Source organism: Microcaecilia unicolor, chromosome 1, assembly GCF_901765095.1.
Source record: "Microcaecilia unicolor chromosome 1, aMicUni1.1, whole genome shotgun sequence".
Taxonomy (NCBI): domain Eukaryota; kingdom Metazoa; phylum Chordata; class Amphibia; order Gymnophiona; family Siphonopidae; genus Microcaecilia; species Microcaecilia unicolor.
This window is the reverse complement of record NC_044031.1, coordinates 566,290,745-566,308,311: the sequence shown is the minus strand read 5'-3', so window position 1 is coordinate 566,308,311 and position 17,567 is coordinate 566,290,745. Positions and strand designations below refer to the sequence as shown.

Sequence of the window (17,567 nt, the reverse complement as noted above, 5' to 3'; positions counted from 1 at the left end):
ACGTGTACTTTGGTCACTTTTTAGCATGGCTCTAAAATGACTGGATTTCTGCCATTAAATTTCCAAATTAGTGCATGACCATTTCCATCTGAATCCTCACCACCACCTCAGCAGGTGGTAAGGGCTCGCATGCTACTTGTGTGGTAATCGGGCAGCACACAGTAATGCACCCATGTTGCCCAATTATTGCTGGGAGTGCCAACTCGCCGTCCCCCACACTAAAAAATAAAAATTCTTTTCTAGATTGGGAAATGGTGTGCGTCAAATGCAGAACTACCGCAGGGTGCTTGGGTGAACCCGGTGTTAGTGCTGTTTTGCCGTGTGCTACCCTCACGGTAGGCCTACCGCACCTTCGTACAAGGGCCCCTAAGTTTAGAAAAGTAAATGAAAACAAGACATTCACATTGGAAAGACAGGAGCCCTTTTAATAAACCATGGCAAAAAGTGACCTGTGGCAGTGTGACAGAGTCTTTTGTGTGCGTGCCGCACCAGTTTTACTGCGTCCTGGAAACAGTTTTTTGTTAAGAGTTTGGAAAATGGACATGCATCAAAATAAAAAAAAACTGTGTGCGTCCATTTTCGGTCTGAGACTTTGCTGTCACCCATTGACTTAGCAGTAAGATCTCATTCGCTACCCAGGTGGTAGGAATGCAGTGCGTGCACACTGTCATCTACCGCCAGATAAGAGCCACATGGTGCACGTCAAAGTCAGAATTACCGCCTGGGGCATGCAGTAGCTGGGTGGTATTGCGCGTAGCCCTTACGCATCTTTGTAAAAGGGCCCCACAATTTTCAAAGGTACTTCCATACACAAAGAATTATTTTTGTAGCAGAAATATGCTTTTATAAAGTTGCCACACTTCAATGTGCTAGGTGAGTGTATTCAGTGGGCTTAGTGGCCTTATGCGAGTTTTTCCCACACAGTAAGGCCATTTTTACCACAGCCATAAAATGGCAGATTTTCTATTTTTTGTGTTAATGGTCATGTACTAATGTTAATACAACAATATAAAGCGAAGGCAAAAAAGGAGGTAAAAAATCCTCACGACACCGTGAAGATGAAACAAAAAAGTGAGGAGAATGGATGAGGATACCAACTGTTTTATATTTATTCACTTAAAAAATTCACTTAAAAAATTACATGTGCATAAACAGCGACCCGACACGGCCGTGTTTCGGCACAATGGCCTGCTTCAGGGGTCTTTATAACCTCCTCTCTTCAAAAATAAGAGGAGTATTTAGATGCTCGTTTTTAAAAAAATATATATATCTCATATATATTATTTTTGAAGAGAGGAGGTTATAAAGACCCCTGAAGCAGGCCATTGTGCCGAAACACGGCCGTGTCGGGTCGCTGTTTATGCACATGTAATTTTTTAAGTGAATTTTTTAAGTGAATAAATATAAAACAGTTGGTATCCTCATCCATTCTCCTCACTTTTTTGTTTCATCAAATACAACAATATATCCCATATAGAAAAATGCTTTAAATATATAAAAATAAATGTTTTTAATGTGCTCATATGTTCTCAAAGGGACTGTCATAGACTCAGCAGGTCTTAACTTTCATCCACAAGCACCTAAACATTGAACATTTCTTTATACTTTTTGTGTGCCACCACATACTGAGTGCTTTATAATGTGCTTTATAGCATAAAATACTAAGCTTGTTTGAAATGCAGTCTTTTGGGTCCCAACAGGGACCACGTTTCGCAAATTGCTGTTTCAAGGAACCCAACTATTCATTTCAATACTGGACATCCTTGAAAAAAATACATAAATCACTAAACCATATAGTGCTTATAAATAAGCTACTGCTACTGTATGAACAATGATTAATAAAGAATGAATGAAAACAGGTAGTGACTGACTTACTTGACTCTAAAACACTCAGGGGCCCTGATTACTAAGGCATGCTAGCATTTCTTTCACGTGATAAAAATTAGCACATGCTGTGTAGAAGTCCATAGGAATATTATGGGCATCTACACAGTTATTGCGTGCCAATGCTTAGCCTGTGCTAAAAATGCTAACATAAGTCTAGCATGGCTTAGTAAACAGGGCCCTAACTGTTAAAAATAAGCTTTGAAAAAAATGGAAACCAGGACAGGTCCTTTTAAAACTGGAGATGTTACTGTTCCGGAAGTTTCTTTTTGCCACTTGATCCAGGACAGAGCTGTCATAGGTGTGCAATGTCAGGGGTAGATATGTTGGGCCCTGAGGCACTCCTTCATAAGCTGGATGAGGCCTGGGTCTTCCTGCCATATCTTGTCTGTAGTGGTGCTTGAACACATCAAGGTCCCCGTATATTTTATTTTTGTTACATTTGTACCCCATGCTTTCCCACTCATGGCAGGCTCAATGCGGCTTTCATGGGGCAATGGAAAGTTAAGTGACTTGCCCAGAGTCACAAGGAGCTGCCTGTGCCTGAAGTGGGAATTGAACTCAGTTCCTCAGTTTCCCAGGACCAAAGTCCACCACCCTAACCACTAGGCCACTCCTCCACTCCAAATCATCTGCAAAACACTAGTTGGTGAAGACAGGTTTCAGTTGATGGGGTTTCTTGGCTTCACATACATACTTTTATGACATGCTGTGTTGTGGAATGCTCCTCACATAGCCTGTGGCAGATGGCAACAGCCAGATTTGTTTTTAGGGGGGGGGGGGGGGACTGAGGGTTTTGGGTTTCAGTACATAGGCACTGGTACTGTGTGAACTGAGGTGGTCAAGGGGAGAGAGGATGGCACGGTGACCTTTCTGTAGAGTATGTGCAATGTTGCTAGGAGGTGGGGTAAATCAGGTGTACCTTTGAGTGGCTGCATGTACTTTTGTGAGCTGCTGCCTATGTTCCCCTCAGTATGTAGGCATAGGGCAGCATGCTGGGAGACTGGGGTTATGGGGTCCAGATATGTGCATCACCTCATTTCATCATTTAATGTTAGTGGAGGGGGCACCATAATGACTTGTCATTGGATATTCTGGACATTCTGATTTTATCAATGTTTTGTTATTCTTTATTATGAAAAAATTATAAAATGTATTGTCACAGGGAGAAGAAGTCACTCACATCTCAGCCTGCCTATGCTCAGTGTTTTCCTATGAGTAGTGATGTGATGGGGGGGGGGGAGGGGACACTGCTTCACACTCACCTTTCCAGGCAGCTCCTAATGGATCTACATACCCTTATGGAGACATTGTAGGGTGGCAGGTGGCAGTGGTGCTTAAATATCTCTCTCCTGTGCCTGAGGCACAGGAGGACCAGATTCCTGCATGGAGAAATTTGGCTCCCTGCACATAGAGATACTTGTCCACAATGAGGAACACTCTTCCATGTGCAGAGGTATATATCTGCAGGTTTTGCACATGGAGGGAAAGTCCTGCCGTTGCGCTGGACGTTTTCTCAATGCAGGGACCACTACTTGCGTAGTATATTTCAAATTGGCAGAGGCATTTATCTTAAAACATGTATGTTTTGTCTTTTCGAATATCTGGAAATGTTTATTTACCCAAAACACAAGTCTACATTACCGCAGACCATTTTTCAGCGCGCCTTTGTAAAAGGGCCCCTTAGGCAGGAAACTATCCAATACATTTTATAGGCTTAAAACACACTGTTTCTTCATACTTACACTAATAAGTTCTCACAGGTCTGATTAAATCTCCTCAGTTACTGTTTTGGCCTGTAAATGTTGCTCTTTACATATTACTCTATCCAGCTTATTTTCGAAAGAGAAAGACGCCCATATTTTGACCCAAATCGGGAGATGGGCGTCTTTCTTCCGTGGGCGTCCAAATCGGTATAATCAAAAGCCAATTTTGGGCGTCTTCAACTGCAATCTGTCACGGAAACGGCCAAAGTTGACGAGGGCATGTTGGAGGCGTGGTGAAGGCGGGACTGGGGAGTGTTTATCGGCCGAGGAGAGATGGGCGTCCTCGGCCGATAATCGAAAAAAGAAAGGCGTTTTTAGCACAAATTTGGGTCACTTTTTTTGGACCCTTTTTTTTCACGAACAAGTCCCAAAAAAGTGCCCTAAATGACCAGATGACCACCGGAGGGAATCGGGAATGACCATCCCTGACTCCCCAGTGGTCACTAACCCCCTCCCACCCAAAAAAAACAACTTTAAAAACTTTTTTTTTCCAGCCTGTATGCCAGCCTCAAATGTCATACCCAGCTCCATCACAGCAGTATGCAGGTCCCTGGAGCAGTTGTTAGTGGGTGCAGTGGACTTCAGGCAGGTGGACCCAGGCCCATCCCCTTCACCTGTTACACTTGTGGTGGTAAATGGGAGCGCTTCAAACCGCCCCCCAAACCCACTGTACCCACATCTAGGGGAATGGGTTTTGGGGGGGATTTGTGGGCTCAGCACTCAAGGGAAGGGAGCTGTGAACTTCGGAGGTACTTTGCTTTGTTTTGTTAATTGTTATAAGTGCCCCCTAGGGTGCCCGGTTGGTGTCCTGGCATGGCAGGGGGACCAGTACACTACGAATCCTGGCCCCTCCCAGAACCCAATGCCTTGGATTTGGTGGTTTTTGAGCTGGGCGCCTTTGGTTTCCATTATCGCTGAAAAACGATACCGCCCAGCTCAAATCCGCACAAATCCGATGCATTTGGCTTGCACAAACCATATCATCAGACAAGTATCACTTCATGGTTAATCTATAAATCAGCATACAAATGTTTTTCACCAATTTTCACATGCTGCTTCTATATATCTCTTCACCCTAAGTGCAAATCTCTCTTTGCTCTTCATCGTGAAATCTTAATTGTCAAGCATTTGACAATTTTTCAAATAGTTTTTAAATTAAATTGACCATGAACAGGTTGAACAAAAATCAAAGCCCCATGTTCAGCAGGTAAAATAGCATTGTAGAAATGAAAATAAATGTCATTATTACCCTCAAAATAACATATTACAAAGAACAGCGTGGCACCTCAGTAGATGCATACTTTTCTCAAGATAATATCACTCTTAATTACCTTACAGTTAGTGAGTAAATTTATAGCAATTCTAACTTTGCAGACAGAATTAAAGGTACTTTTGAAGGATTTTAGAAGTACACAAAGTTAGAGGCCGAAATTGAAAAGAGTTGTCTGGTTAATTTCAGGAGTTACATACTCTTAACCACAGTGAGGAAGGGCAATTTTCAGGCAATTTATGAATAAACACATATTTAAAACTCTAACAACTATTGGAGAATGCAAACTCTACAGAAATAATTCCAACCTAATAAGAGGAGTTTGTATTATATACCAGGTTAGTTTGAGGGTGTCCCGTTCCACTAAGAGGAAAAAAAACTTCCTCCTATATGGAACCTCAAACCTCCAAACAAGGGACCATTCCAATGGAATTTTAACACACCTTGTATAGTATGGAGTGAGTTAATATCATAGGTTCCTCCCAAGAAGGAAAAAAGAGAAAAAACACCCAGACAAAAAAAACTCAAATTAACTGAGGTAAAAAAACGAATGGGATGAAAAAGCTTTGTTCACCGGTTGAAGATTTGGAGGGCTGGCGTTTTTTCATCAGCTGAAGATTTGTTGTAAGGCTCCGGAGACCTTATCGGGGGAATATTTTTTATGAAGCAGCCTTGCCTGAACCAAGTTAAGTAATCTTTAGATTTATTCTTTTGCTGCTTTGGGAATTTATTTGTGTAGGTAGGTAGGTGGATCCTTGCCTGATAGTTTCCCTTGAGTGTTTCTAATCTTTCCCCTGGGGTGTTCTTTAGGTAGTCTTTCTTTAGGCTGGGGGTAGTCTGGGCGGGTTAGTTTGGGTTAGGTGTTCATTCTATTTATAGTTACAAGAAGGAAAGAGAGTTTTTTCATCCCATTCGTTTTTTACCTCAGTTAATTTGAGTTTTTTCGTCTGAGTGTTTTTTTCTCTTTTTCCTTCTTGGGAGGAACCTATGATATTAACTCACTCCGTACTATATAAGGTGTGTTAAAATTCCATTGGAATGGTCCCTTGTTTGGAGGTTTGAGGTTCCATTTGGTATAGTTACTATATATAGGGGGAAGTTTTTCTCCTCTTAGTGGAACGGGACACCCTCAAACTAACCTGGTATATAATACAAACTCCTCTTATTAGGTTGGAATTAAACACATATTTACCCATTTTGATGATTATTAGTTTCTTCTAGCAGCAGCAGTCCCCTCCCACCCCCAATACACATAGGGTATGCAGGAAAAAAACTTTCATTTTAGTTTAGTTTTGTTATTTTTCTATTTTGTTCAATTTCATTTTCATGCCATTTCATTCTGGTGTGCTCCAACAGAAAACAACAAACACTAAAACAAAATAATCACCCTAGTTATATAACTTTGTTCCTACTATTTGATGCCACATGTACGCATAGTCTATAGAACAGTAGCACTTACATGCATCAGGCGTGTCAATAATTGCCATTTATGTGCCTTAGTGCTAGGCAGTGCATTATAAATTTTGTGCCAAAGTTGCTTAGCGTGTAAACTGTGAAGGGAACTTAGATGTGAGTAGAGTGTGGGTGGACCAAGAAGGTTTAATGCAGGAGACATCATAACATCAAAAAACGGAAGCCATCTCCCATAGACTGCTGTCAGCTAATAGTTACCGAGAAGAAAAATCCAAATACCTGACTCCACAAACATGAAGAATAGGTACAAAAAAGAGAAAACATCTTTAACTTCTTAGACGCGAAGCTATATTCATATACTGCCACCTAAGCACTTTCTTACCTGCTTCTTCCCACCTCTAATTCAGTGTGTTGCACATTGTCTGATTTTAAGCTTATCTCTCCTGGGTGCTGGGTTTATAGCTGAACGTCCGACAATAATTTGTTATTCTGTTTTAATGATTTTAAATTATATTTCATGATATATATGTATGGGAAGCTTTCAAATAAATAAAAGAAAAGCTGTCAAATTAAAAAAATACACACATAGTAAGCCTTCACAGACCCTTTGAAAACTCCCCAACCCCTCTTACATCTCCCCCGATCCCCTCCTAACAGAAAGAATGTGAAAATCAATAAGGTTTACTAAAACAATATCAACCTCACAAGTTTGCTATTGTTTTCAATAGCATCTGCAAATGTTTGGGGTCACTCAATATGGCGGCAAGCTCCACCCATTGCCTTCAGCCCAGATAATAGGCCAGATAGGCTCATGCCCCTTCAGCCCAGATAATAGGCCAGATAGGCTCATGTATCTCCTGTAATAAAACCTCCTTGGGGTGATCCATGGGCAGGTCATAGGTCGGTCACCAATCTACATGGGCAACGTACAGAATACTATCAGGTACACACATTGCCTGGTGCACTTAGACATACCAACTTTCACTAGATATTGATCTGCAGTAAGTGGATGCACCTACATTTTGGTATGCCAGCATGGCTTTGCACTAATATTCTATTAATGGCTTAAGTGCACCTAAATGATGTTATAATTGTCATGCATTATTTTGTATGTGCCAAATAAAATAGTGCAAGCTAAAATTAAACAAGATTGATTGAAATGCGAATGCATGTCCCAAACCCCCATCACTTTATTGAGTTGACTGGAATATGCAGATAATGTTATGCCTAGCTGACTCTGTACTTTAAAAACCCATTTCAGCTATGCTGGTTCAGATATGATTTACTGATGTAGTAAGTTAATTAAAATATAAAGTTTATCGTGTGTTTATCCACATTCAAATGCCTTAATGAGGTAACTATGATGCAAAGTATATGCAGAATGAATAACAGCTCAGTTCAGTTTCAATACAAAAATATTTAAAAAAATCTTTTGAAAACTTCATATTAAGATTATGCAAATATACAAAATGAAAATTAACATGTTTCATTGAAATTGTTTATAGTACTTATGTCTGAACATTCTTTCCTGTGTTCCGTATTAAATATGAAAGTAAGAATCCATGATTTATTATGATTTGTACAGCTGTTCCTAGAACAAGTGCTACTCAATGCAGCTCTGTGCCTGAACCAAGATTTGGTAAAAGAATTGGAAATGAATTTGCAGTTGGTTCAATAGTTCTTTTTGAGTGTAATCCGGGATATATTCTTCATGGATCAACAGCAATAAGATGTGATACAGTACCCAATGCTTTGGCACAGTGGAATGATTCCCTACCTACCTGTATTGGTGAGTATGCAATGCTTTCTTAATTTTAATGGATTTGTATATAAAAAAAGAACATTTTTTCAATTAAATTCTTCTCTTCACCCTGATGAATATAATGGGCCTTAGCAAAATAGTTATTCAGTCGTTAAAGATTTCTTCCATTTCAGAATTTTCTCTGGTGCAAAATAGTAGCTGTCATACTGGACCTAAAGAAATCTGAATTTTTGCAGATCAAATATTTTGTTAGGATTGGCATTAGACTTTTCTGAAGATATTTTGTATATAAAAGAGGCAGTTCTATAACACTGTGCCTATATGTACACACCTAGAGAGTGCCTCTGTGGTACCTATTCTATAAAAAAATAAAAAGTAGATTCCTACTTTCCTTTATAAAAGGCTAACATAAGAGTTAAAACACATGCTATAAAACTGTTGTAAATGCCTGCACCTAAATGCCAGAGATATTATTTATTTATTTATTTATTTATTGCACTTGTATCCCACATTTTCCCACCTATTTGCAGGCTCAATGTAGCTTACAAAGATCTGTTATGGCATCGCCAATACATGTTAAAAGATACAAATTGGTGTTATAAAGAGATCAAGGATGACAGAGAAGAACTAAGTAAACATTTAAAGAAAGACGTCGTTTAAGTTGGGGTGGGTTGATGAAGTGTTATGGTTGTGGTAGGCCTTGTTGAAGAGGTAGGTTTTCAGAGATTTGCGAAAGATAGTTATTTTGTTAATTGTTTTCAATTTTGATGGTAGTGCGTTCCACAGTTGTGTGCTCATGTATGAGAAGCTGGTCGCATGTGTTAGTTTGTATTTTAGTCCTTTACAGCTGGGGAAGTGTAGATATACATGTAGCTTCAATTATTCTATAACAAAAATGTGTAAAAGTACCTCTGCTTACACTCTACCCATGGGTTATGCCTACCTGTGAAAGGTACTATGTAAGATTTGTATATATTTATAGAATGATGCTTAAGTGGATGGTCTTCTAGACAAGTGGGCTAAATGTCAATGCATGTTTTATTTGCGACACTCCACCACATGTATTTCTAAGGGTGTGATATATAAAATCTATTATCCTTGTGGTTTGGCTTATATTGGGGTATACTAAAGACAATGGTAAAAATTACACACAGATCAGATTCACTCCCTAGGTAATAGGGATAACCCAAAATATACAGGGAATTGTTATACTGGCACTTCCACTTTTTTGAAAAAATAAAGGAGGAAAAAGACCTCATACAGCTGTGGCAAACAACTATATATTGAACTGGACCGCTGTATCAGCTAATCCACACGTACACAGTTAAAAAATTAATCATTGGTCAAAAAACCTCCAGTATTGCTCAATGGTGCAATCAAAAATTGAAATGTGCAAACAAAATCAAACAAAGAGCTGTCACATCAAAAACAATCTTCAACACATAAGAGGCATGCAAAAACAGTCACAATAAGTTGCTCAGTCTTGGCAGGGTAACAAACAACAGTGTGGTCCTTCTTTTAGTCTATGAGCAAATTAGCTTCACTAGTACTCCAATGAAACTCTCCATTCCAGGATTTGTATTAAAAACCACAACTTTACTGTAACTCTTCAACAAGCAGATATCAAAACTTCATACTTTTCTGTAACAAACAGTTCATGTTATTGATAGAGGCTTTTGTAACAGTTCAAGCTAATTCCTGAGTTGATAATCCTAGGGTATTTACATATTTACAATACCATCCAGTCCTGCAATACTCATCCTTTTTTGGCAGAACAATTCAAGGCTTTGACTTTCCGCTCCTTCCGCTGCAAGAGTCCCACTGGGCTTTTGCCCAGCTGCGAAAACCAGTCAGGATTGGACCTCACCTCTACCTCCAGAGGTGCACTTCCATAAGCTGCTGCCTATGGCACTGAACAGGCTTCTTCCTGCTCTGCTCTTGGGAGGGATTAACACTTTCTACCCACCCGGAGCTCTCCTCGCAGTTACTACCCTTGGTTCAACCTTAGGTTACACCTTCTCCTCACAGGTCCTGGCAGGAGTGAAGGCAACCAAATACCATGTGATCTATAACAGTACAACTTTTATAACATTTAAATCCACCCCTCATATGACATCCCTTGTCACTTATCTCCCATTACATCTCTTTGAGTTGGGTTCTTCACCCTCCCACTGACACTACCCCCCCCCCCCCCCCACAGTGAATCTGCAGAGTACTACAAACCAGTTCTAGTAATCCCCTGGGGAAATCCACACCCTTTCTCATTCCCAATTTACCAGGAGATTACATGTATACAATTTGCATGTATTGTTTAGAGATATAGGTGCAATCATTTACATCAGATCTTTGACTGGTAATAATAATAATAATAATAAATTAGTCTTATATCCCGCTAATGCCTCACAGTTCAAAGCAGGTTACACAGTCAAAGAGATCAGAACAATCTTCTGGGAATAGAAAAAAATGTTAGTCACATTCAGATAATTTTGGTTACTGGAACAACCGTGTTTTAACCCGTTTCTCAAAAATAGAATGTGATTGGGAAGCATTAAAAAATATCAGCAACATCTTTCAAATGTCTCTATTGCCTGAAAGGTCAATGCTAATTCGAATAGATGTAGACTCCTCTTCCCCTTAACCGAAAGGAATGAGAAAACCATATCACTCTTCCGCCTTACCCTCTGAACCACAGAAAAGTGGAAATGATCATAAAATAATTAAGCACCAAATTGTGCGTGATTTTGAAGAGGACAAGCTAATTTCTTACCTATCTATATGTTACATCTTTGCTTTACCCTTCACTATCAATTATAATGTTCTATTACATATTGTGTTGACATTGTAAGTAGTATACCATCCTGCTTATAATCGAACGAGAAAAACGCCCAAGTTCCGACCTAAATCGGGAGATGGACGTTTATCTTACAAAACCGAATAAAGCGGTATAATCGAAAGCCGATTTTTGGACGTTTTCAACTGCACTCCGTCGTGGATGCAGACAAAGTTGATGGGGGCGTGTCAGAGGTGTGGCGAAGGCGGAACTGGGGCGTGGTTATCTGCCGAACAAAGATGGGCGCATTTCACTGATAATGGGAAAAAAGTATGCGTTTTTAGCTAGAATTTAGGACACTTTTCCTGGACCCTGTTTTTTCACGAATAAGGCCCCAAAAAGTGCCCTAAATGACCAGATGACCACTGGAGGGAATCGGGGATGACCTCCCCTGACTCCCCCAGTGGTCACTAACCCCCTCCCACCACAAAAAAATGATGTTTCACAACTTTTTATTTTCACCCTCAAATGTCATACCCAGCTCCCTGGCAGCAGTATGCAGGTCACTGGAGGAGTTGTTAGGGGGTGCAGTGGACTTCAGGCAGGTGGACCCAGGCCCATCCCCCCTACCTGTTACAATTGTGCTGCTTAATGCTTATTAGTCGTCCAACCCCCCCCAAACCCACTGTACCCACATGTAGGTGCCCCCCTTCACCCCTTAGGGCTATAGTAATGGTGTAGACTTGTGGGCAGTGGGTTTTGAGGGGGATTTGGGGGGCTCAACACACAAGGGAAGGGTGCTATGCACCTGGGAGCTCTTTTACCTTTTTTTTTGTTTTTGTAAAAGTGCCCCCTAGGGTGCCCGGTTGATGTCCTGGCATGTGAGGGGGACCAGTACACTACGAATCCTGGCCCCTCCCACGAATAAATGTCTTGGATTTATTCGTTTTTGAGCTGGGCGCTTTCATTTTCCATTATCGCTGAAAAACAAAAACGCCCAGCTCACACATTGTTGAATAAAACATGGGCGTCTATTTTTTTCGAAAATATGTTTCGGTCCGCCCCTTCACGGACCCGTTCTCGGAGATAAACGCCCATGGAGATAGGCGTTTTCGTTCAATTATGCCCCTCCATGCCATACTTTGTATTGTTTTTGAATATTTTTACTGCTGTAATTGCCTATTGCTCATGTTTGATCTATTCTTACTGTACACCGTCTTGAGTGAATTCCTTCAAAAAGGCGGTAAATAAATTCTAATAAATAAATAAATCAAATTTAAAAAACAACCCTAGCCTCGATAGGCAGCCAATGCAATTTTACAAAACTGGGTATTTGTTCTTGGCATATTATGATGGTTTTCTACAAAGAAAAGTAGAACTGTACTTTTCTATATAGAATAGACCCCAAATAGGCACACTTTATAGAATTACCCTCAAGAGGACATTTCTATAAAAAAAGCATCTATTTGGAGCTTATTTTTTAAAGGAAAATGAGCACTTACTTTCCTTTATAGATTACTAGCATAGAAGTACAAGTATGCACATATAATTTAGGTATGAACACTTGCACCAACTAGGGGAAAGAAAGACAGCAGATCAATATTACAACAAAAAGATTTTATTGAAGATACTGTGTATGAACAAATCACCCATTATTGGGCATTCTTGAACCTGCTTTGGCAGGAATCATGTCTTTCTCACCCTGAAAAGATGTCTTGAGTTTTAATGAAGAATGTTTACAAAGTATGCTGCCGGCTTACCCCTTTTTTAAAGAGCAAAAGGGTGATTTGTTCATACACGGTATCTTCAATAAAATCTTTTTGTTGTGATATTGATCTGCTGGCTTTCTTTCCCATATTGGATTTTGCAGATTGTTTGCCTTGTTGTTTTTTGGGACCCCCACTTGCACCAACTATACAGCTTGTGTAAATGTTTGAACCTAAAGTGTTAAAAAATGTACTTCAAGTACAGTATTCTGTAATTTGCGCATATAACTGTGCACTCTTCCCATGCTCCACCTATGTGTACATCCACTTTTCACACTATTTGCTATCACGTGTAGGCACCATCAGTACATAGCTGGAGTACTGGCATTTACTTGCTTATGTGCACGCATACTCATATATATGACAGTATTCTGGTCATTTATGTGTGTTCGTAGCATCTGCATATTGGTGCCATCTTTGTAGAATAACCTCCTAACTATGTAAAAATCATACTGTATTGTATTTGTATACTTCTATTCCATTTTTAATATGAATTACATAGCGGATTAGAATAATATAAACGTCTGCATTCAAAATTCAGCAATCAATTAGGAGGCATATCATGGGGGTACATAGGAACATAAGCATCACCATATAGGGACAGACCAAAGGTCCATCAAGCCCAGTATTCTGTTTCCAACAGTGGCCAATCCAGGTCACAATTATCTGGCAAGATCCCAAAAGAGTAAAACAGATTTTAGGCTGTTTATCTGAGGAATAAACGGTGAATTTTCTGAAATCCATCTTAATTTAATTTACTACTTAATTTAATCTACTCTTGCCCCAGCCACCTAATTAAATCCGCCCCCCGTCCGCTTCATTATGGACCTCACATCCCATCTAAACTACATGCTCCAAAAAGGTTTCTTCCATAAGGAACATGGAAATATCCTACTCACCCCAATACCAAAAGACACCAAGAAAAAAAAAACAAATGATCTCACCAATTACCGCCAAGTTGCATCCATCCCACTAGTAGTCAAATTGATGGAGAGCCTGGAGACCAAACAACTCACTGAATACCTGCACAATGTCTCACTACTACACGAATCACAATCAGGATTCCGCCCCCTCCACAGTACGGAAACTGTACTAGTCATTCTCCTGGCCAAATTCAAGCAGGAAATAGCCACAGCTAAAAGCATACTTCTCCTCCAATTTGACATGTCGAGCGCTTTCGATATGGTGAACCACAATTATACTACTAAGACTTCTAGATCACCTCTGGATTGGTGGAAACACACTTAACTGGATCAAGGGTTTCCTAACCACCAGAACATACCAAGTAAAATCAAATTCAAACATATCACCGCCGTGGAAAGCAGACTGCGGTGTACCTCAAGGATCACCACTATCGCCAATACTCTTCAATATAATGATGATCCCTCTGGCCAAAGCCTTATCCAACCATGGCCTCAACCCGTTCATTTATGCAGACAATGTCACAATCTACATTCCCTTCAGACACGATCTGACAGAAATCACCAACGAAATCAAGCTCGGCTTGAATACCATGGGCAAATTCATTCCAACTGAAACTGAACACTGAAAAATCACACTGCCTCATCCTTTCATCACATCATAATAAGTATAATCCCACAACCATAAACACCCCTGATCACACCCTCCATATCTCAGCCTAAAAATACTTGCCGTCATAATCGACCGCAACCTTACTCTTGAGAACCAAGTAAACTCCACAACAAAGAAAATGTTCCATTCAATGTGGAAACTTAAACGCCTAAAACCTTTCTTCCCGAGGGAAAGATTCTGTAAACTTATACAATCATTGATACTAAGCCATGCAGATTACTGCAATGGAATATACGTGGGATGTAAAGAACAACTCATGAAGAAACTCCAGACCGCCCAGAACACAGCAGCCAGGCTGATATTCGGTAAAACATGATTCAAAAGTGTCAAACCACTCCGAGAAAAACTGCATTGGCTCCCAATTAAAGAACGCATTACTTTCAAAATCTACACTCTGATCCACAAAATTATCTACCGCGTAGTCTCAGGATACATGATAGACCTCATAGATCTACCAAACAGAAACATATCCAGATCATCTCGAACATACTTAAACCTCTACTACACAAACTGAAAAGGACTCAAATACAAAGCAACCTATGCATCCAGCTTCCCCTATATAAGCACACAACTATGGAACGCATTGCCATATCATTGAAAACTTACTTGTTCAATAGGGCATATCCTACTGACCCAACACAGATATCTACACTCTGCATCACAGCAAACCCAACGATCGTACTGGACATTATTTAGCCTTCCCTCCCTTTGACCCCCATTATGTCTGAATCAATTGCACTTTTATTCAACCACAATATCACCTTGTATTTTCTTTTTCTCTACCGGTCTTGGCAAACGCCTTCGATACTATGTAAGCCACATTGAACCTGCAAATAGGTGAGAAAATGTGGGATACAAATGTAACAAATAAATAAATAAATAAAACATTTATTCCACCAAGCCATAAATTCTAAGCATATTACAAGATTACATTTTTTTAAAAATGAAGGAACAACACCTTTACAAAGTAATTAGCAACAATAAATACATAACTGTATATTACAATTGCAAATAAAAAAATTACAATACATAGCTTCAACTACAAATAATAGACATAAATACCCAGAAAACCCCTTTGAACCAGGTATTCTTCAAGCTAGTCCCTTAGTCAAATATCTCATCAAGAGGGGCATAATCGAACGGCGCCAGCCAAATAGATGGCTGGCCATCTATTTGGCCGGCACCACAAAGAGCAGTCCCGAACCGTAATATTTTGCTGATATTTAAAGACATGGCTCTTGATGAGATATTTGACTAATACAGTTGGGGCCAGCCAAATGTCAGAGATGGCCGGCATCGGTTTTTGCCGATAATGGAAACTGAGGCCGGCTATCTCAAACCCGGCCAAATCCAAGGCATTTGGTTGTGGGAGGGGCCAGCATTTGTAGTGCACTGGTCCCCCTGACATGCCAGGACACCAACCGGGCACCCTAGGGGGCACTTCTAAAAATAAAAAAAAAAGCTCCCAGGTGCATAGCTCCCTTACCTTGGGTGCTGAGCCTCCCAAATCCCCCCCACAACCCACTCCCCACAACTCTACACCATTACCATAGCCCTTATGGGTGAGGGGAGCACCTATATGTGGGTACAGTGGGTTTTGGGGGGGTTTGGAGGGCTCCCATTTACCGCCACAAGTGTAACAGGCAGGGCCAGTCTTAGCAAGTGCGGGTCCCTATGCAGGCCAATTTGGTGGGGCCCCACCCTAGCCCCGCCCCCACCCTAGCTCCAGGGCCGGCCGCCGCTCCCTCTGAGCTGCTCCCTCTGAGCCGCTCCCTTCCAGCTCCAAGGCCCTCTCCCCCCTAGGGCCCTCAGCTCCAGGGCTTCTAGGGCCCCCAGCTCCAAGGCCCCCCTACCTGCTACAAGGCCCCCTCCCAGCTCCAAAGTCCCCCTCCCAGCTCCCAGCTCCAAAGGCCCCCCTCCTCCTCCCTCTCTCCCCGCTCCCAGCTCCAAAGGCCCAGCTCCCAGCTCCAAAGGCCCCCTCCCTCCCACCCAGTTCCCTCCCTCCTCCCTCTGAATTTTAAAAGTTACCTCATCGACGTCGGGATGGGTTACAGCGCCGGCAGGTAGCAGCAGTCAGTGAAAAGCGTGAGAGCTGCTTGGCGCTTCCTTTCCCTCGTTCAGCTCTGGTCCCACCCTTATTTCCTGTTTCTACGAGGGTGGGACCAGAGCTGAGCGAGGGAAAGGAAACGCCGAGCAGCTCGCATGCTTTTCGCTGACTGCTGCTGCTGCTGCTACCTGCTGGCGCTGTAACCCGTCCCAACGTCAACGCGAGGTAACTTTTAAAATCCAAAGGGAGGGGGGACTGGAGCTCGGGCAGTCGGGGCGGGGCAAGTTCAGGCACACCGCACGGGGCCCCCTTGAGCGCGAGGCCCTATGCGGTCGCCTCGGTCGCCTTGCCCTAAGACCGGCCCTGATAACAGGTAGGGGGGATGGGCCTTGCTCCACCTGCCTGAAGTGCACTGCACCCACTAAAAACTGCTCCAGGGACCCGCATACTGCTGTCAGGGAGTTGGTTATGACATTTGAGGCTGGCATAGAGGCTGGCAAAAAAGGGTTTTTTTTGGGTGGGAGGTGGTTGGTGACCACTGGGGGAGTAAGGGGAGGTGATCCCAAATTCCCTCCGGTGGTAATCTGGTCAATTGGGGCACTTTTTTGAGGCTTGGTCATGAAAATTAAAGAACCAAGTAAACCCGGTGAAATACTGATTAACGCCGCTTTTGTTTTTTTCCATTGTCCGCAAAAGCTGGCCATCTGGTAGCCACGCCCATGCCCACCCATGTCCCACATTCACTTTGCCGCTGACACGTCCCCTTGAACTTTTCTTTTACCTATCAGTAGTTAACTTTTGAAAACTTTAAATAGACCCTTTTATGCTTTCCTAAATTTGAACATAAGTACATAAGTATTACCATACTGGCAAAGACCAAAGGTCCATCAAGCCCAGCATCCTGTTTCCAACAGTGGCCAATCCAGGTCACAAATACCTGGCAATATCCCAAAAAAGTACAAAACATTTTATACTGCTTATCCCAGAAATAGTTGATTTTCCCAAAATCCATTTAATAAGGGTCTATGGACTTTTCCTTTAGGAAGCCGTCCAAACCTTTTTTAAACTCCACCTTTACCACATTCTATGGCAACAAATTCCAGAGTTTAATTACATGTTGAGTGAAGAAAAATTTTCTCCAATTCGTTTTAAATTTACTACATTGTAGCTTCATCGCAAGCCCCCTAGTCCTAGTATTTTTAGAAAGCGTAAACAGCTGTTTCACATCTACCCATTCAACTCCACTCATTATTTTATAGACCTCTATCATATCTCCCCTCAGCCGCCTTTTCTCCA

The 17,567-nt window shown here is 41.4% G+C and overlaps 1 protein-coding gene across 1 annotated transcript in view; it reads left to right on the top strand.

Moving 5' to 3' along the window:
• The window catches only part of CSMD3 (CUB and Sushi multiple domains 3), a 2,043,988-nt gene that overhangs the window by 1,512,402 nt on the left and 514,019 nt on the right, over window positions 1-17,567 (top strand). Inside the window, exon 35 of the mRNA XM_030189879.1 lies at window positions 7,919-8,122. Within this exon, the coding sequence (XP_030045739.1) occupies window positions 7,919-8,122 (204 nt within the window). The remainder of the gene's footprint in view (window positions 1-7,918; window positions 8,123-17,567) is intronic.